This window comes from Vigna radiata, chromosome 7, assembly GCF_000741045.1.
Source record: "Vigna radiata var. radiata cultivar VC1973A chromosome 7, Vradiata_ver6, whole genome shotgun sequence".
NCBI classification, from domain to species: Eukaryota; Viridiplantae; Streptophyta; class Magnoliopsida; order Fabales; family Fabaceae; genus Vigna; species Vigna radiata.
This window is the reverse complement of record NC_028357.1, coordinates 38,582,447-38,603,453: the sequence shown is the minus strand read 5'-3', so window position 1 is coordinate 38,603,453 and position 21,007 is coordinate 38,582,447. Positions and strand designations below refer to the sequence as shown.

At 33.8% G+C, this 21,007-nt stretch overlaps 4 protein-coding genes across 6 annotated transcripts; 1 reads left to right on the top strand and 3 right to left on the bottom strand.

The window, feature by feature from the left end:
* Positions 1-512: 512 nt before the first annotated feature.
* LOC106766415 (probable receptor-like protein kinase At5g61350) lies at positions 513-3,048 on the bottom strand. Its single transcript, XM_014651144.2, has one exon. The coding sequence runs from the start codon at positions 2,982-2,984 to the stop codon at positions 513-515; it is 2,472 nt and encodes an 823-aa protein (XP_014506630.1). The 5' UTR covers positions 2,985-3,048.
* A 2,817-nt stretch (positions 3,049-5,865) lies between these two features.
* LOC106767505 lies at positions 5,866-7,568 on the top strand. Of its 3 annotated transcripts, none has more exons than XM_014652413.2 (3): positions 5,866-6,327; positions 7,035-7,134; positions 7,340-7,568. In XM_014652413.2, exons 1-2 carry the CDS (start codon positions 5,947-5,949, stop codon positions 7,119-7,121), a joined length of 468 nt encoding a protein of 155 aa, XP_014507899.1. In that variant the 5' UTR covers positions 5,866-5,946; the 3' UTR covers positions 7,122-7,134; positions 7,340-7,568. The 3 variants fall into 3 exon arrangements, with proteins under 3 accessions (XP_014507899.1, XP_014507898.1, XP_014507897.1); XM_014652412.2 differs by having other exon boundaries at positions 7,035-7,146; XM_014652411.2 differs by having other exon boundaries at positions 7,035-7,568.
* Positions 7,569-9,500: 1,932 nt separating this feature from the next.
* LOC106765395 (probable xyloglucan 6-xylosyltransferase 5) lies at positions 9,501-11,304 on the bottom strand. Its single transcript, XM_014650001.2, has one exon. It carries the CDS (start codon positions 11,104-11,106, stop codon positions 9,769-9,771), a length of 1,338 nt encoding a protein of 445 aa, XP_014505487.1. The 5' UTR covers positions 11,107-11,304; the 3' UTR covers positions 9,501-9,768.
* Positions 11,305-13,938: 2,634 nt separating this feature from the next.
* LOC106767674 (pentatricopeptide repeat-containing protein At5g61370, mitochondrial) lies at positions 13,939-20,062 on the bottom strand. Its single transcript, XM_014652612.2, has 2 exons — positions 17,328-20,062; positions 13,939-15,277 (listed from the first exon to the last, which is right to left on the bottom strand). The coding sequence occupies exon 1, from the start codon at positions 19,740-19,742 to the stop codon at positions 18,252-18,254; it is 1,491 nt and encodes a 496-aa protein (XP_014508098.1). The 5' UTR covers positions 19,743-20,062; the 3' UTR covers positions 13,939-15,277; positions 17,328-18,251.
* Positions 20,063-21,007: the final 945 nt, after the last annotated feature.

Here is a 21,007-nt window from a genome sequence, read left to right as displayed (position 1 = left end):
AAATATTTAGAATGGAACAATATGAAATGATAGGGATTCAAATTAAATATATTTGATGTGTTCAAAGTTTAAAAAATCTTTATCTAAATATAAGATACTTTCTTAATGTCAGGTGAAAGTGATAAGGGTATATACTTAATATACTTTTGTTAACATTTTGCTATATTATGTACCTAACACAACTCACAATGGAGATACAAAAATTTTCATATTCTTGATTTTTTTTTTTCACCATGATCAATTAAGAAAGTAGGGAGAAAATAAAAGAGTAGGTTCTTGCATAAAGCTAAAGAAAAAAAAAAAAAAAATCTCTTTAACAATTTTTTTTTTATAATGTATACGTGACAGTTGGTGATTGGTCCATTTCAAATATTTTTTTAGAACAAATTCAAACAGACTAATAAAATAAAATGGTGACACGTGTTGTCAAAAAAGTGGTTAAAAAAAAGTTATTAACGTATCATTATCCAAAACTAAAGTACCTCTTTCTAATTCCTATGTATCTAATTCTATCACAGAAAATACAGATCCTCATTTGTGGCTATACTTGCCCTTTTATCTTCAGCTTCATCAATCCGTGAGGCAGCTTCTTGTAGGCGCAACGCGTATTCCAAATGCCACAACACATCCCCCATGCTAGGCCTATCAACACCACAGTCTGCTAAACATTTCTCAGCAATTTCCACAAAAACACTGAGTGATTGAGGATTCATAGTAACAGCAATACGTTGATCAATTATTTCATTCACCAATCCTCTTCTATGCTGTTTCTTTGCCCATTCAGCCAAGTTAATCTCTTCTGTTGGACGTGTTGGGCAAATAACTGGCCTAGCACATAATACCTCAAATAGGACTACCCCAAAAGAGTATATATCAGATTTCTGAGTTAGTTGTTGACTCCTATAGTACTCAGGGTCAAGGTACCCAAAACTACCCTTCACGGCTGTGCTAACTTGAGCTTCATCTGGGACAACCTTTGACAAACCAAAGTCAGAAACCTTGGCCACGTAATTCTCATCTAAGAGTATGTTTGTTGTCTTCACATCACGGTGTGTGATGCTTTGAGCTGCTCCAGTGTGGAGATAGTACAACCCACGAGCTGCACCAATGCATATTTCAAGCCTCTTTTGCCATGACAAACAAGGCAGGTCGAACCCATAGATGTGAGAACGAAAAGGGCCATTAGCCATGTACTCATACACAAGAACCATCTCTGAGTTTTCATCACAGAAACCTATCAATGAGACAAGGTGGCGATGGCGTAGCTTTGACAGCATTTCCAATTCTGTTCTGAATTCATTGATGCCTTGTTCTGAATTACCACTTCCTCGTTTTATGGCAACCTTTGTCCCATCTTTCAACGTTCCAAGATACACTTTGCCGAAGCCTCCAACACCAATTACTCTTTTCTCTTCGAAATTATTGGTGGCTTGTCGCATTTCACTGAAAGGGAAGAACCTTTTGGGCCCTTGTGGGGTGACACGATTACCATGTTTATTGCTTTTGCGGGAACTGGATGCTGTTGACCCTCGACAACTGCTTTTGCTTGAACACGATATAGGGGAATGGACAGGAAGGGGGCATGATGAGAACCTGCTATGATTTTCCCAACCTTGAGGCCTCTTTCTCCACCTTGTGCAAGTTATTACTAGCAACAGAATTGTTGTCACAGCCAATGCAAGTCCAACATAAGCCAAAATTTTCATTTCCATGGGTGTTGAACATGGCCCTTTGTATTTCCCATCAACAGAGTATAAACCATCCAAGCTGTCTGCGATGTTGCTAATCTTCATCACCTCAAATCCATTCAGAATTGCATCGGTCGTGCCTTGTGGGAGATTGGTCGGTCCCACCTGAACCAAAATGGAACCGTTTATGATATCCCGTGCATTTAACACAAAGTCCTGGTAAAAAGCGGTGGCTAGAGCTTTGGTTTGCGATGATAGATTCAAAGCTGATACACCCTCAATTCCATTGATGTACACATTAAAGTATAACTGATTAAGACTCCTGCTCAAAATGTCACAGAAATGCATTCTTATCAAATAAGAGTAGCTCCTTTCCACGTTCACCATCCAACTGAGATTGAAATTCGGTCGCATGAATGTAGCGTTCTTCACGTGTACAGCACTTGCATAAACCAAGTTGGGAGCAATCGAAGGTGTAACCCCGACATCAGGATACTTTATGCCTTTTTTGGAGACAGAAATAGTCTCAGAACCCTGTGGGAAGATGTTGTATGAACCATCAGTTTCCCATGTTCTTGCCAAAGTGTCGTCGTCAGGAGTTATGGTGGGACCACCAACGTTTATTCTGTAGGATACTTCAAGAGCAGAATTGAACAAGCCTTTGAATTCAGCAAGTGGGGAAAGTGCAGTTGCTGAATCCGAAATAAGAGCGTCAGGGGCTGAGACAACCTCAATTGCATTGATGAACGCAAAGGAGCTTTTCTTGGGCTTGAATTTGAGGGAAAATCTACTATCAGAAACGTTAACAAGGTATTCCTTGAAAACAGGTGAGTCATTGTTCCTAGCGGAGAACTCATGCAGGAGCACATGGTGATTAGTTTGGACAGAGAAAACGGCAGTTGTTAGGTTATACGAAGGGTTAGAGAGAGGGAAGAAGTAAAGACGAACCCAAAGTCTACTAGTTTTGGATATGTAAAAGGAGTAGGTGGATTCCTCTTGAAAAACCCTGGCAGTTTGATACAAAGGAAGCAATGAAGAAGGAACAGAAGGGGAGAGATTTGAGTGAAGTGATATTTGCACATCTTCAGCTGTGGCTAGGAGAGAAGTGGTTTGGCGATCAGATTTGAAGGTTCTTCCATCTGTGAGCTGAGTGGGGTGGGAGGAGCCACAATCAAGGAGATAGTTAACATGAGGTGTGAAAGAAGATTTGGCTAGGGTGGAAAGGAAAAGGTGAAGAATGACAAGGAATAATAGAAACGTAGGTTTGAGTCTGGTTCCTTTGTTCTCTACGTCCATTGCTGAGGTTGAACAATGAGGGTGGTGGAAGGGTGAAGATAAAACATGAAAAAGAGGAAGAAACTGAAAACGGTTTTATGCATGCAGCAGTTGGAGGAACAGAAGAAGAAGAAGAAGAAAGTATGGTTGCATGTTAGAAAGGTTGTTAGAATCGGTAGAACGTTGGACCTAACCATGGACGTTTCTCCTAAAATACTTTCACATTTCATCAATCAGCAAGTACAAACCGAGTAACATCCAAACTGGAATCTGTTTACACACAAAAAATAATGTTTTCCCATGATGCTATGCATTCAGACATATACGATTATTGCTCTTAAGAAATACTATTATTTAGATTATACATTCCACAACATGAATATTTATTTTATGTGATTAAAATTTATAGTAAAATCGTATTTTTAAATATATAATACTATGATTCGAATTTATGATAAAGAAGTATTTTTAATATACAAATTATATTTTATATTCAATAATGAAAATTTCATCTATGGCCTAGTTTGCTTTGTCATCCTGGTCACAAGCTGATTTACCTTCTCACGTGTCAAGAATGCTTCAATGTTGAAGGGCTCTAAATTTCCTAAATTGGGCTCAAACCTCTTGGGACCTCGGCCTTTGGTGGTCCATTTAGGTAATTATCGGATAATGGTCCGTTCTCCATTTTCTTCGTGCACCCCCATTGTTTCCTTTCTACACCCAAACTTTTGCTATAGGTCCCACTTTATCCCTATAAAATATATATTAAATAAATAAATTATTGTTATATGTGTGATATGGGGTGTATGAAATTTGGGACATAGAATAGATTTTGAAATCTACTTGAGAACTCCATTAGATTATTGAATTCGGTAAAAAAAAAAAATAGAAATTTATATAATCAAATTTTGAAATTTGATAAACAAAAAACAAATGCTATTTAATTATATTTCAAAATTTGGTGAAAAAAAATTACATTTTAATCGAATTTCAAAATCTAATAAATAGAAAAGTTAATAATTAATCAAATTTCAAAATTTGGTAAAAAAAAAAAAACACTTAACTGATTTTAAAATTTGTTAAACAAAACATTCACACAACTAAATTTTGAAATCTAGTGAAAAATATTAACATTTAATTAGATTTTAAAATTCAATGAATAAAAAATTGACACTTTACTCGATTTCGAACTTTGATAAAAAAAATTGATATTTAATTAGATTTCGGAATTCGATTAATACTAAAAAAAGTAATTGAATAAATTAAAATATCTAACTACTAATATGTAAGATATCAGTGATAAGATTTTCATTGAAAGTCAAGTTATCTTCATAACATTACAATGAAGATATGAAGTAATTATACCTTACTTGAGTCCTCGACATGTCAATATTAAACATACTTTAAACTCATAACAATAATGTATGATACTTGTAGCCCTCAACATATAAGTATAAAAAACATACATAAAATAATACGTGTAACTTATGCCTTAGGCTGAACCCGAAGAAAATAAATAACAGATCCTCAACACATAATTATTATTAACATAATTAAACAAATGATATATAAAGCTTTTATATATATAATATGTCAATATCGGGAGTGTAAATAAACTGAAAATCCCTCCACATCTTAATATTATAAATATCCTTAAAATAACATTATAACTTCATGTATAACTTACGTTGGCTTTGATTTGAGGAGCTAAAATGCACTAACTAGCTCTCAACATCTAAATATAACCACTAAACATATGAATATTATAACATCCTTAAAATAACAATTCATTAATTACAGCATACCTCGGCTTTTAGACGAAGAGTGTAAATAAATTATGAGCCCTCAATATATAAATTTAATAAACATTCTTAAAATGACAAGACACAAAGTTTATGTATTTATCCAAAAAATGTAAATAGTTGATGAACCTTATCATATAAATGCAATAAGCATACTTATAAGGATATAAAAAGGTTATACCCTCAGGTTGAACCCAAGGGAAATAAATAGCTCAAACCCGCTTAAGTACATGATATAAATACTTAACATCTGAGCTTTTAGGAGCAAGATTTTGATTATGCAACATTTTTCTAGAAGAGAAAATAAAATAATGAAACCTCATATATAATAATATAAGTCTTCGTATTTACTTGTTACTTTTGATCCTCCATCATCTCTATCTATATTTATCGAGTAATCAACTCGATTTTAAATAATAAAATGAGAGTTAAAAAGATCACATTTCTCTTTGTCTAGCTGAAAGGATCAATTCATCTTAAATAATAAGTTAGGAGTTAAAAAACTCCTATTTATCAACATAAAAAGTTAACTAATTTTGTGGCATTCAACATAAAAAAAAAAGTTAAATATATATTTTTTCCTAATAAAAATTAAAATTAATTTATTTTTGAAATATTAACTAATTTATTTTTTGAAATAAGTAGACTTAATGATTTTAAATAAATGTTATTAAATTTATTTACCGTTTCATCATAGTATTTAAACATGATCTAATGCATTTTCATTTCAATAATACATGTTATCATAACATCAAATTATATAAATAATTCAAATATTATTATGAATTATATTTGAAATATAAAATAACTTTAATCAAATTTAAAACAAAATGTATTAATTATAGTTTCTAAGAATCCATAAAGCTGTTTAATCCAATAAAATTTACGTGGAAATTAAAGAATCGTTCTATGAGTTGTTTGAAACGTAAAATATTTTTTTAAAGAAAAAAAGTATAATGTTGAAAATTGAAATGATTGAGAATCCGTAAAAGTACTTATAATTATCTGAATCTGAATTATATATAGAATAATATAATAATTAGGATAATTTATGATAATCTATAATTTAATTAGCATAAATTGTGCATCTCCAATTGAGTGATAAATTATTTGTAAATGTCGTCGACCTTTCAAATTTTGCGAAGAACCTTACAGTGGAGTGCTGAGTTGAATGAAGAAGCATGGGGAATGTGGATCCTCAAATTCCACCACTTCCAAATCCAAATGATTGGTCAATCCAAGATAACAAGGAGGATTTGGTATTTCCCCCAATTCACCACGAAAACCTCCAAATCCTCTCACCACATTCAGACCACAACACCCCCCAATCACCTCCTTCTTCCTCACCCTTCCAGTCTCGGATTCGTGGCTGGACCAGTATCGCCCTCCAGATCTTTCGTTCCAAGCTTTCCTCTTTCAGGAACAGAGGGGCAATTTGGTCAATTGGGGTTCCCGCTGCGGCACTGTTAATGTTCTACTGGATCATCATCGCCACCAAGAAGAAGAGAACCCTCACACCCAATGAAGCTCGTCTCGTCTCCATCGTCAAGCAAAAGGAACAGGTTCGGTAGTTTTATTTTTTTCTTTCATAAAATTTCCCCATTTTTATGGGTTTTAGCTCATGTTAGCTTTTTTGAGTGTATTAGTTAACCATAGCATAGTTAAGCCTATAAAAAAACGGAAGGAGACAACAATTGTTGATTGTTGTGTGGCATGGGATTTATATTGCATTAATCATGTGATTGCTTTGTTTCATCCCACTAAAAAGCTTCAAATTGGTTAAGAATCAAGGTTAAAATATAAATTTGTGAACACCTTTATCTTCCTTCTAATGAATAAAACAATGAAAATCCATGGGAATTAAAACTAATAATATTTGGATTGAAGTGAACCTAACATTGTTAAGAAATTTAAGGTCAGAACAATTTTTTACAGTGGCAAGGTAAGAAAGGTTCAGGAGTCGTATAGCAAATGGAATAGAGAAAATTTACAATAAAGAATGACCTGACCTTGTTTGCCCAAACTAGGAGAGGGGGTTAAACTAATTTTGATTTTGTGATCAAGGTCTTTCCTTCGGCTTGACTGCATTCAAGAATTGGATGTGTATTTAGGCATGAATGGTTGATTTTCTATGCAAATGCATTTATGTTTTCTTTCTCTCATTTCTTTTTATTCATTCTCTTGAATATGTACACTTTTTAATACTTCGCTAGCTAGTCCTCCTTTGTTTTGGCCTTTATTTTTAACTGCTGGTTACTTCTGTTTACAGAAAATTGCCCAACTATTAAACCAGATTGCACAAATGAACGAAATACTTATCGATCGTCATAAAGCCGTGGCTGCTAAAGTAGAGTAGTGATTGCCTACAGGTTGTATATATGGTTGGTAGCTCACATTCACAAGGAACAGTGAACAAGAGCGTCACCCTACAGTGATGCCGCTTTAATCTTTCTATTATGAAATATCACTGCTTACGTGTGCATGTTTTCAATTTGCTTGTATTCTGCATGTGAGAGTTGGGTTGTAATTGACAGATGAACTAATCATGATTCTTCGCACATGTTCCTGCTACAGCTGATTGACTGAACATCTGCAAAGCAAATGGCTGACGAATTGAAGTGCCAACTTTGAAGAAGGAAGTTCTCCACTTCTCATGATTCGTCAATGACTAGATCAGCATGGAAATGGCTGAATTCTCTTAACTGTACTAATGGTTATTCAACCATTCTTTGTGCTATAGATGTTCAGCGCGTGTTTAATTTGGAAAATCCCATTTTTTTAATTTAATATATTTGAGATGCAAGCCATAGAACTTGTCATTCTACTTAGTTTAATATATTTTTAGGCTGAATTACGGTTTTTCATTTGACTTCCTATACTTTTATTCAAAATAAAAGCCATGCAATAAAAAAATTGAACTGTTAATCACATGTAGAAAATTTTGCAGCTCATCCTCCTAGTTAACAATGATGAAATATGCAGAACATAAGAAAAATGCTGAGGTCACTTGGGTGTGTTTCATTTGGAGAAAATAATGAAGAAATAAGTTGAAAAAAAGAGTAAGAAATAAAATTAAATATGTAGTTGTTTGTTGGAGTAGAAATAACTGAGATAAATGGGAAATGGTTAGAAAGATAAGTAATTTGATTGAAAATATAAATTGATATATGAAGATGTGAAATAGTAGATTTGCTTGTAACATCTTTTTCATCCCTTCACCCCAACATCAAACAACCTTTTCCTCTCCTGATAAGTAAATCCAAATTCATTGGTATCGAGTATTAATGGAAATACCCAATGATAACTAAAATATTCGGATGGAACATGTGTATGAATAATAATTTTTATACTTGTCATCATTTTTAATTATTAAATTATTTTTAGTTAATTTGAGACTTTATTTTAAAATGTACCTAATTATAATTTATGATTGTTATTTATTATTTAAGAAAAAAAATTATATTTTTTTAAAATCAAAATTTTCACAACATTATATTTTATTTGTTTCGATTTTCATTTATTTTAAAATTATTTAATAAAAATTAAGACAGATACACGTCAGAATAAATACATTATTTGATTAAAAATAATAATAAGTATATATATATATATATATATATATTTTAAAAAATGGGACAAATATAATAAAAGAACCTAGGCGTCTCATTGCAATCTCTACTCTTCTCGACTCTACCAAAGAAGGAGTTGAATTTTAATCAAACCACAACTGTGCAATTATTTGTTAGGACAATGAAGGCGACACCAATAATGAATTGAGTGAATTTGCAATTATAATATGCAAGAGAAAACGATAGGGATAGAGAGATAAGTCATGTGGTGTTAGGAATCTCTTAAAAGAATCCAACTAAATTAAGATTGTTGAGTTACCATCACCGTCAGACCAGCAAGAGTACTTTCATACTCTTTTTGATGCTTCATTGTTAAGTGAAAATTTATGTAAATCTCATTAACCCTCTCTATTATTGGAGTAAGCATATAATTTTCACAAATGACAATGAGGTTGTAAAAAAAATAGTACCAAAGAATGGGGGGCAGTAGCCTAATACTAAAACTTTTGTATCATATTATAAGTAATAGTATGTTCCTATTCTTTGCTCATCAGCCATAAATGATAACCTGTCCCAAGTATTTGTTTTCTTCAGGTCTGTGTTACTCGCAAATGGGAAGAGAAAAAAATTATCGGAAGGTTAAAACAACTCGTCAAGAAAATACAATGTTTTATTTCTGTACCTATAGCAGCAGAGTGCGCAGAATGTATAATCGGAACGAAAACTGTAGCATCTGACAAAGAAATACGATAACATTAACGTGCAAGAAAGCAGCGCCTCGTGAATCACCTATCAAGCCGCTCTATTGGTCACTATCCTTTTTGGCTCCAAGACAAAACAGTTTTGCAGTTAAAAGATGTTGGTGCGTCGGGGATATGATATTTATCCTGTTGTTACATGTCACTCCTCACATTCTGGATTCGCCGTTACCATTAAGGTTATGAATCCAAAACATTGTCCAAATATATCATAAAAATTTACTTCGAATCATAATTCAGACAAACTATCACAAACTTTCATTGTTGAAGATCATACCATTATTTCCTTTGCTTTCTCTTGGAATTTGGAAATACACATTTGAGATCTGCAGATCAAATATATCAGAAACAGAAAGTGATGGTTACTCATGTTATACAAATCACAACGATATCAAGAGGACATGGAAGTATATTAAGTTCGTGAATTGATTTAATGTCACAAAAGCCCAAATACAAAGGTAGCTCAGTATACAGCAGATGAGTAAATAAAATTTGTTTGCTGATTGCTCAAACTCATAAGAAAGAAGATAAATTACGAAAGAATTCTATCCTAACATTCTCAAAAGAAGTACCAAGACAACAGAAAAAGCAGAAGTTACATGTGAACTGTCCCCAAATGAAATTTCACTTCTAAATAATTTCTGTCTACAATACCACCATTGAACAGCGTTTCTTACTAGCTCTTCAATCCCTTGCTTTCCGTAGAATGCCTTCGAATATCAAACTGGTCTACAAACTCCAAAGGAGTGACAGTCTCATTTCTGATCCTCTTGATCTTGGGGCTCAACAGACCACGATGCCTGAAACCATAGAGCTTAAGCACCTGATTATCAGCAAAATTGTAAGCCCTCTCCATGCTACTGAGGCACCTCTCCACAGGATAATCTCCATAGCTCCCACAGGGCTTACAGCCGACAAAATGTGTCACAAACGGCCATCTCTCATCCCCCAACCCGGGGTGATACTTCTCAATCATCTCCTCATACCGATCAACCAACCCTGCCCAGTAACCGTGCAAATAGAACGAATTCTCAAGAAACACCTTATCCATCCACTTCTCCTTCTTGGACAGCAGCAAGTATATCAATGCAGACTGATCGTCGGCCTCAAATGCCGGCCTCCCCTTGAGATTGGCCGTCAAGATCTTGCCGGCCTCCTCGCGAACCGGCCCCTTGGGACCCATGGGAGCCCATTCATCAAGCAAATCCAAAGACCACTGGCAGTTCCTAAACAGAAAACTCCCAGTATTCACCGCAATCCAAGACTTCTGGTCGAACAACAAATCAGGGTATCCATGAAGAACCAAATTATAAGCATCGTACTTAGACATGGGAAGCTCAAACACCATATCAGTAAAAAAAGCATCACTATCCATCCACCAAATCCACTCAACCTCGGGATGTGACAACATCAACCTCCGAATCATAGGCAACTTTGCCCAGTAGCCAGCAAGTTCCACATCCAAATGAGCCAAATTGTACACAATTTCAATCCCGTGTAATCTACAGTAATCAATCTTGTTCTTAATGGACTTCAAGAGGTAATGATCTCCAATAGGGTTATCACAGGGTTTGGGAGGGGAACCAGTGAGGAGCAAGATGCGAGGTTTACCTCTGATGAAATTAGGGTATTCAGGGTTTTGAGTGAGCCAATTTTGGCGCTCTTCGTCCCAATTATTGATTTTGGGACCGAGGGTGAAGGTAGCGTTGGGGTTGAAGGGTTGCTGGTCGTCGGGATCGGAGGGGTCGGCGTCAGATCGGATCTCGGCGAGGATGCGGTTGGTCTCCTCGATAAGGTTCTGGTTGACGGCGTCGGAATCGGAGGAGCCGAGATTGACGCCGATGGTGCCACGGAGGACGAGGATGGTGACAAAGCCGCATAGTATAGTGATCTTGATGTTGTTGAAGGTCTTCTGGATCTGGCGGCCGCGGGGGATCCCGGTGGCGCGGCCTCGGGCGTTGGAGGTGGGTAAACCGGCGCTGGTGCTGCGCTTGTGGTGATTATCTTGCCCCATGTTGGCACGAGATTTGGGGAATTCACCTGAAACGAATCAGCCAAAGGTGTTGTTTGCGAAATGCCGCATAAACAGAGGATGGATGCTAGAGAGTCGATGCTGTTTTTCTCCTCGGATCCAGCTTTACAAACAAAATCATTACTTTGTTTTTAAGAACATGAAAGCAAAGAAACGCAGAAAGTAACAAAGACGTGTTTTAGATACATCTTTCACACTTATAAATAATGATAATAATAATAAATAAAAAAATATTATTTTCTCTTCTTTGTGTTATTTATTTTATATTTAATACCTTTTTTTTCTTTTCTTTTCTAACATCATCGCTGTTTACAGCAGTTGAGTTGAGTTCCTGCCTCCGACACGCTCAGAGATAAATTGGACAAAACTACTTGAAAAATAAACTATGCGGTTAAATATGATAAGAAAAACATTAACTTATAAATTGGATAATATCAACTTCCAATTCGGAAAAAACATATTTTTTTATCGTTTATGGAAATAATATAATATACCAACAATTCAAATTTTCATTGAATAAAGAATAAGAATTGTTATTATTTTCTAACAATGAAATATAATATACACTACTATTATTATAAATTTTTTATATTGTTATTTAATTATATATTATCTTGTATGTTAAATTATTATTTCAGTAATAATTATTTTAAAAGGTGCCACTTTTGCCATGACTTTATATGGAAAGTGTATATATGAAGTAAAAAACAGGTGCAAAATGCATATGAGGAAATACTTCAAATTAAATATAGAAAAATAAAATTAATAAATATTTAATTGTTAAATTTTTTTTTTGAATGATATAAAATATTTCACATGATTTATTTAACATATATAAGGAATTTTTTCATTTATTTTTTATATGTTTGTCTATCCAAAAGACGGATGTTTTATATAAGGTAACGATCATGTTGTTCATCAAATCTATCATGTTATTTTCTTTTACATCTATCAAAACGTTTAGTATTTCGTTTTATTTGTAAGAAAAATAATAGTATATTATTACAAATGCTTTTATCTTCTTTTATTTTATTTAAAAATATTTTAATTTTAATTAATTTCTGGTATTATGTTAAATTATTGCAAATATATTTTCGTTTTACCAAAAATATTAAGAGATTTAGTAAATTTTACCATGGTTAAATTATTTAATTATATTTGCGTTTCCTGATCTTTGCGTGAGGTGGTGGTTGTGGCGAGTCCTTGGTGGTGCAGGTGGTGGCTTGCGATGGTGTCCGTTGGCATGTGCGATTGCATAATCGATGTTTGGCTCAGTTGATGTGCTCCTTCACTTGGACATGTTGAAAAATTCAGCAACCCTATTTGCTGAAAGGGTGGCGAGACCATTGAGAAACCAGGAAAAGTTTGTTTGGTCCGTGAAGGAGTCCATGGCTGGCTTTGGGATGGGTTGGAACCCATTTCATGACTCGGGGAACCGATTCCCATGATGAGTTCGAACCGATTTCATGACTTGGGAATGGATTATCATGATGCATATAATTGTTTTTTTAAAGCTATGAGGTATGCGTTGTGCTTTCATAAACATTTTTTTTAAATTTAATTTAAAGTAATCAAATCTATATTTTTTTGATAATATATATAATAATAATAATAACATTATATTAAATTTTACTATAAAAGTAAAATAATAATATTATATTTTAATCAATTAAAACTTTTTTTTATCTATTATATCAATCAAATCTCACTCACAATTTTTCACAATTTTAACTCTCAAATCCACTCACTTTCACCTTCTAATAAACAACACCAACTTTACCATAAAATTCATTCATTTCCTCTCCTCAAATCAAAGAAACACACACAACTAATTTTCATTTATCAACTCATATGATAGTCAATGTTGCAAATTAATATGATTAATAAATTATATTTATAAATTCATATATAGTTTAGATTACAAATCAGTAAATTGTTATAAATAGAATATTAAATTTTATTTAATAATTCATACGTTTGCAGTGGTGTATTAATAATATATATCATAAGTAAACTATTATTTCATTAGAGTGATACTCGTGGTTTAACATGAAGTGAATGAGGCCAAAGTTTGAATCAAGGTGCAGTACTATTTTTTTTTTTTTAGTTTATATCTATCAACAAGTCGGCACTCCAAACAAATTTAAAGAACTAAAAACATATATGTTGAGTTAAGGACTATGAAACATGTGAAAGTAGACATGTCAACAAAACTAAATTTTATATTAGTATTAAGTAAATCACATATCATCAATGAATGTCTCTTTGTTTAATTCATTAGTATGTAATACAATTGATGAAAAGATTAAATGGATTTTATATAGTCACAATACTTACTTTAGAGAGGGTACTTTTATTAATACTTACTTTAGAGAGGGTACTTTTTACTCAATGTAAAATGAAATTATTTTTATTTTGGTCCTATTAAAAAATCTCTTTGTTTTGGTCCTCTTAAAATTAAATATTAGCACTTTTAGTCCTTACTATTACATTATCCTAGTTAACTACTTATGAGTTAAATAACCATTTCAACTGGCACATACTAATAATATAACATGATGTGGGTGTGTATTATCTATAAAATATTATTTATATATCTTAAAATGAATATTAGAGACTAAAAAGAATTATTTAAATTTTTGGAGGGATAAAAGTCAAATAAAAATATTACAAACAGTAAAACCAAAAACTCAACATTTTATAAGAATTAAAAAAGATAATTATAGAAAACAAAATCAAAAGTTGGTAACTTTAGACAGAATAACAAAATAGTGAGTTCATTTAAAAACTACGGCAATCATAAGTGATGAATTGATCTTGTAAAACTATTTCATCAATGTCCCAAGAAACCAAGAATTTATTTTTCAGTGCTTGGAGAATGGGCAATTGGGTGCCCTAGAACACATCACTATTTTGTCATGTCAAAAGCGTAGTGTAGTTTTGTGCATGAATTAGATTTGGTTGGACAGAAAAGAGAAGTCAACAAATTCCCGAATCCGACAAGTTAAAAAGAGACAAAAAGGTCAAAAGGCAGGAATGTGGTTAAAGAGTTAACCCCAGACAAAAGAGCAGATAATCTTAACTTACCAGAGAATGAAAAAAAAAAATTAAGAAAAATGACTTGTGTGCCAAACCAGACCATATAAAGGAAGTTGTGATACTTAAGGATATTTATAGAGGAAAGGGGCAAACCAATTACTTACCGCCGCACGTAAATATGCATCTAGCTGGAGCCGAATCCAGCTTAGGATGTTCTGGCATTGGACCCATCTTGTCCCTTCACTGTTGTTACGCACTTCTTTGCAACATCATCTTATACTGTCAACGCGTCCTTCGCTTATTCGCATCTTCTGGGAACAACCACATAGGTGAATGGGGAGCGCGTGGATACCACTTCCATTGTGATGGAATGTTGGACTGAAGAGTGGAAACTGGAAACGTGGGTGAGAGCTAAATGGGCCCCACAACATCCCTATATTGACGCCTTCTTCTTGTATCATTCCTCTGCTTAACTTACATGTGCCATGGACCCATGTGAGGGGTTCCCAGATCTTGATCTTCTGCTTGCTACCTCCATTTTGTAATACTGTGTTATGAGCCTCTGCCACTGTCTTACCTGGACGAGGATGTAGTTTCAAAAATAGCACATTCACCTCCTAAAGACAGACAAAATAGAAACATGAGACTGTGCGATGGGGTGTGCAAGTGCCATTAATTCCTACAAGAACTGATTTCTGAATCTAGATGCCTTTGAAACGGAAGCTTCTACAAGCTTTTCCAAGCATGTGCTCCTCTTTCTCTGCATACATCGTGTGGTATCGTGCAAACACAACGTTCGAAAACTATTACAAGGAGATTCAAAAATGATTTCCGATGCTAGGTCTGAAAACCATGGAATTCAATAATAAAGAAGACAAATAATTTGAAAATATGTGAAAGCGATCGAGAAAGCTCCTGGAAAACCAATGCGGTCGAGACAAAAATCTGGAGGAAAACAATGTCTCTGTTTTGGGTTTCAGTTTATGGGAAGTTGACTGATAAGAACCTTGCCTTAGAAGAACCACGCTACAGAAAACAATAATCAAGTCGTTGTCATTGACAAGGGTGAAGTATCGGAGAGATGCACTTTATGTTAGTTATTCTCTTCAAATTCCTGTGAAAGGTATGAACGGTGAGGGAAGTACACAAACCAGAAAAATGAAGACATGCCCGTATCTAACCAATAATATTGTTGTTCACACTCCAACATGTCCATAAAGTATTCTTATAAAGTAAAAAGATAATATTTGATAAAGGTGTTCAAACTCATAAATACGTATTTAAATTATCATTTTCTGATGTAAACTAAATTGCAAATATTAAAATAATATGTTGGCCAGCTACAAGTGCAATTCTAAAAGTAAAGAGTAGAAGCAGAAGGAAAAATACAAGCTTTATAGGCATTCAACCTTCCCCTGAAATTTAATCAGAATACCAGAAGCACATTTCCGATGATAAGTTGACTAGGTTTATTGTGTGAAATATTGTCAATGCACCAAAGAAAAATGAGTCACTAATGAACTAACAGAATGAGATGTACTGAAATCATAAAGATTTTCATGCAGGATGTTCAATCTAAAAACAAAGCATGTAGTTGTTTAACCCCCTAGTCACATAGAGATTTAGCAAAAGTCCTAGTTTCCCTCTTAATGTAATATAAGAATCAACCAAAGTGTCAATCCAAAGAAATTTAGTTCATTTAGACACTTGTGTAGCTTTGAACAAGTTTAAAATCCATGATTTGGGGGAAAAATGAATACAAAAACGTGTACATGATGCATAAAACTAAAATGGAGATGTCAACGAATGATCTAAAACAGTGAAAAATGCATGTGTTTGATAAAATGCCTAAATAAAGTTGTATAGCCTGAAAGGTGTTTGTTAAAATGTCACAATGAACTAAAACTGTAAAATCAACCATAACAGCAATTGAAACACAAATGAATCAATATAACATCGTAAGAAATGAATATAAAATTGGAAAAAGAACTTTAAACCAGTAAAATCAACTAATGGAATAGTGCAACAGGAACTAGCGCTAAAACCTCTGACGATCATAAAACTCACTATTCATTATGAAGTTGACTATGCAGAATTTAATTAGAATGATCTAAACTGAATAGAAATACTATGAACGAATTTAAAATGGAAGATTACAAGTAATTGAAACTATAGAACTGAATCAAACACATGAAAACGAGAAGAACTAGCGCTAAAAACTGTGAAGAACATAAAACTCATTATGCATTACGAAGTTGACTATGCAGAATTTAATTAGAATGAATCAAACACATAAAAACGAGAAAATCAAATGTAACTCAAAAATTAAACTGTTTAAGAACACTCTCACGAATTAAGCTAAGTACAATGATCAAACTCAGAATCGTGCAATATGAGATGAAACTAAACAGAATTAGAGATGCAAAATGATTTAGAAACAAGTTTATTGCAATTTGGAACGCAGAATTAAAAGTAAAAGTAAGGGTAGAAATGAAATTCTTAATTGGGGAAAAACTATAAAAATACTAAAACCTAACTTCTATTCTTGGAACAGAACTGGAAATTGAATGTTAAACTTGAATGAAACCATGAGATTATGTTTCAGACAACTAAACTAAAACTAAACATTGCATAAAAGTATATTAAAGCATTAGAAACAGAAATTTGAATTAATAAACCAGTGTTGAACATGAATAATAGGAGGAAACAACCTAACAAAACTGAATTAACTATCACTTTAATTGCCAGAAATCTGGAATGTGATTTAGTTTGGAAGTTTGGAATCATTAGCGTAATAGGAGAATAGCAAGAGAACAATTAATTGAATAAAAAATCAGAATCAAACATAGAAATAGAAAAGAATGATGCGAAAACTTGAAATTTCTGAAAAGTTACTTCATAAACTCAGTTTTGACCATTGAGTTTTCAAGCTTAACTGCTAAGTAGTTCAAATCTGAACTCTTAGATTATGAAGATCCTTCAGACCAATTAGCACCCCAATTGCAGTCAGAAATTGAGGTTAAAGAAGATGCAATAATGAAGAAAAAAATGATCAAACCTAATGTCTATGTTTCTCAATTGAGGAAATTCCAAGCAAAACAGAAAATGAAGATTGAGATAGAGAAAACAAATCTGAATGCATTAGGAACTGAATGAAGAATTACAAATGCTGGAGTTGGAAACTGGAAAGCACCGAGAGATACTGTCCCCTCTCCTAACTTCAGAGAAAAATGAAGAAGATCTAAACTAAAGTGAACTCTCCTCTCTCACATACTACTATATGTCCGGCAACAGGCCTTATATAGGCTTCTATGTTTCTAAAACTGAAAAACCTGTAAAACTGTCTAGAACAAGTCTTTGAAACTGCTAACAAAAGGTAAAAAGTATGTACAATTTCTCTAAACTATTTAAAATACAATAACAGGACAAATAGGTAACAAGTAGAACAATTCCAGCTTAAATGTTCATACACGCTAGAGCAAGTCACCTAAGCTTGATAAATCTGTCCTTTTGAGTTTATCACTGGCTAATACAGGTCACCGCAACTGCTCCAGCCATTCTTCAGTCAACTCTCGGTCAAGCTTGCTTCTCACTGGACTGGATAAGTGTTACGGCAGAAACCACTGCACATCAACTAGAGATCCAAATAACATGTCCACATACATTGCAAAATCTTGAAATAAAATCTGAATCGAAAATCCAAGCTGAAAATTTACTTTCCAAATTAAAACTGACTCAAGCTGGACTTTATTTTCCCAAAATCACTAGAAACCTACCAAACTAAAATTCTATAGAAAAAAAAAACTATCTAAAAACTGCAAATTAACATGTTTTTGTAAAATTCACAGATTATTCAAGAAAAACCAAATATTGGCTAAAACTAAAAAGTAAATGCAATCTAAAACCCAAGGACACAATGTTAACCTTTAAAAATACTACAAAACCAAGACTTATCAGTACTTCATAACCACAAAACTGTAGTAGTACTAATTCGATATTAATCTATTATAAGCAAGCAGCAATAATAAGATGTTCTTTGGAGAAAAAGGGCAGAAGAAAGCGGGAACTGGAACTGTAAAACTGTCAAATTAATTTGAAGTAAACTTTTTAACTTTTTTCCTCTTCCTTGCGTCATATTTTTTTCTCGTCTTCATTTTTCCAACAAATTTTTTAACTTTGGGTGTAGACTTGGCTTTTGAGCGGTCTACAAGACTGTTTTTTTCTGGCTTCTTAGGTTTGTAAACTTGCGTTATTGAAGGATCCAAAACATCTTCGGAACACTGAAGAATGATGCCCATAGATGTAGCTTCATCCCAGAGCTCTCTCCCCTTCTCAAAATTTCCGCCTCTACAAAGCTTTGGAATGAGCACGTCATAAACGGGTCCATAACCTCCCATTGAACTTTTCTTCATTTTCTCAAACAGTTCAACAGCATGATTTACCCTTTCAACTCCACAGAGAATACCAATTAAACTATAGTAAAACTTATGATTTGACATCAAACCTTTTCCAATCATTTGATCCACTATCTCTTTCCCCTTACCAAACCTGCCGCTCAGAAATAACACCTTTGCCACAAGATAATAGCTGACCCAATCAGGATCACAACCATAATTTGTCATTGTTTCGAGTATTTGACAAGATTCCTTGACTCTTCGGGTCTTCCCTAGACAAGAAAGCAGTATGTTATAACTGATAGAATTTGGGAAAACCCTATAAGACCTCATCTCCATCATGACATTTAAAGCTTCAGGAACAAGTCCCGAAGGATTATGTCTAAGATTCCGTTCACAGAGGCACCTGAGGAATGTGTTGTAGCATAGCAAATCTGGAATAAACCCATTCGTTTTCATCTCTTTAATAACTCTCCTAGATTCTTTCACATTCCTCTGCACGGACCACCCGTAAAGAAGACTTCTATATATGCAAGGTTTTGCGCCTGTAATCTTGTCTCTGTGATGCCAAACTACCCCTTCAGCCCTCTTGGCGTGCCCTTTGGAGCAAAGGGCATTAATGATAGCAGTGACAGTAAATTCATCTATGGGACAATTATACTTGTCTAAGTTCTTGAAAATACCCAATGCCTCATCTTCTTTTCCCATATTAACCAAAGTATCCGCTACAAGACCAAAAGTCTCTGCATCCATGACTCGACCCTCCTTCTTGAGATCTCCCATCAAAATATCCATTGCTGTGTAGTCTTTCTTTTCAGCAAAAACTCGTAGAGCATGATTGTAATCCTTGTCTTCCAAACTATGATTCAGATTCTTCCTAGACCATAAAAAGAACCTGAGCAATCTTCTAGTGTGTGCCTCGTGCTTACTAGAATCAATAGCCTGACTCACAAGAGACGAAGTTAAAGAATCTTTAAACTTATTTAGGCTCAACTCCAGATCATCTAGCCCACCAACAGTGCTCATGACAACGCTGCAGAGCTCTTGGAACTGGGGAGAGACAGATATTGGCGGCAATGTGGAGTACTGGGAAAATAAAAGTATTTGCAAATTCTGGGTACTCATAGCTTTAGACCAAGAACGTTTCCATGCAGGTTTGAACAAGACGTGCGTCATGAATCTCATCCTTGAAATTCATCAAACATGTTATGTGCAGTACTGTAACTCTAACTCTTCAGACACATGGGCAGTGTGAAGTGATAATCACCCACAACTGTACGTTAACGCAGGATGATACGATGCTCCCATCCACAAAATCCAAACTTTAGAGACAGCAGATAAACCCCTTGTGTCTTAAACTTTGGGTTCGGAACTGAACTTCTAAGGTCGGGCCGAATATTTAAATTACCAGGGTTGTCCTGTCAGACAGGTTGAAAAATGTTACTAGAAGAATATTAAAATATTTTCAGTAAAATTTAATTATTTTGATTATAATACATCTTAAAATTTCTATTCAATTCTATTTATAAATATGAATTTAAGTTTCTCGTGCTCACGAATTACCATAACAAAAAAAAAAATTATTATATTTTTAATAATTCCAAAATACGAAAAGATTAATGTGTCATGGAATTACTCCTTTCCGAAATTAATATGTTTGAACTTCTTTTGTCTTTAACTAATATAATTTTTTCCTTGACTTCCAATTCTTAAAATAAATATTCGATATTTCATCTTGATCTTTTTTATTCTGTTGAGTGACAGCTGAAATGAAGTAAAAAAATTTAATTCTACTTTCTTTTTCCAGAAAAGATTTATCTTTTGTATATCAATATTAAGTTAACAAAGTTATTATAATAAGGATAAAATATAAAATGAAAATTTTCAGAAATTAAAAGTCGAGAAAAAAAATCTATGAACTACAAGAAAAAATCAAACACATTTTGAAAAATAAAAGCTCATTAAAGTCGTTAAAGTGATAGTAATAGGCGTCAATGTTGTAACAGCTAAGGACATCATGTAGGTTGGAAGGTCTCTTTGAAGTGAAATCATCTTCAACTAGACTAGTTGACTTCTCTACACAGAGCTTCCATTTTAATGTGAACTCGGGCAAACTTACAGACGAAGATATTTTTTAAAATTCAAAACGACAGTGGTTTTGGTGTACGAGAGTGAAAAAAACTCACTAATTAGGAGATTGGGGTTTTCGTTTCTTCTTTTGAACCGCTCGCCGTCGTCGTCTGCGGCAGGTTGGAAGGAGAAGCTGCGTCGAGGTTAGGTGGAGAAAGGGACACAACTGCTCCCCTTCACTATTTCGTATAAGTGGTGGATAGTTGGGTGGGATTTTGTTGATTTTAATGGCTCACCATTGCACTAATTTTTCAATTGAAATATAGATTAATTTAAAGTATATGTAATGGATCGAGTAGAAATATAAATGCTTCAAAAAA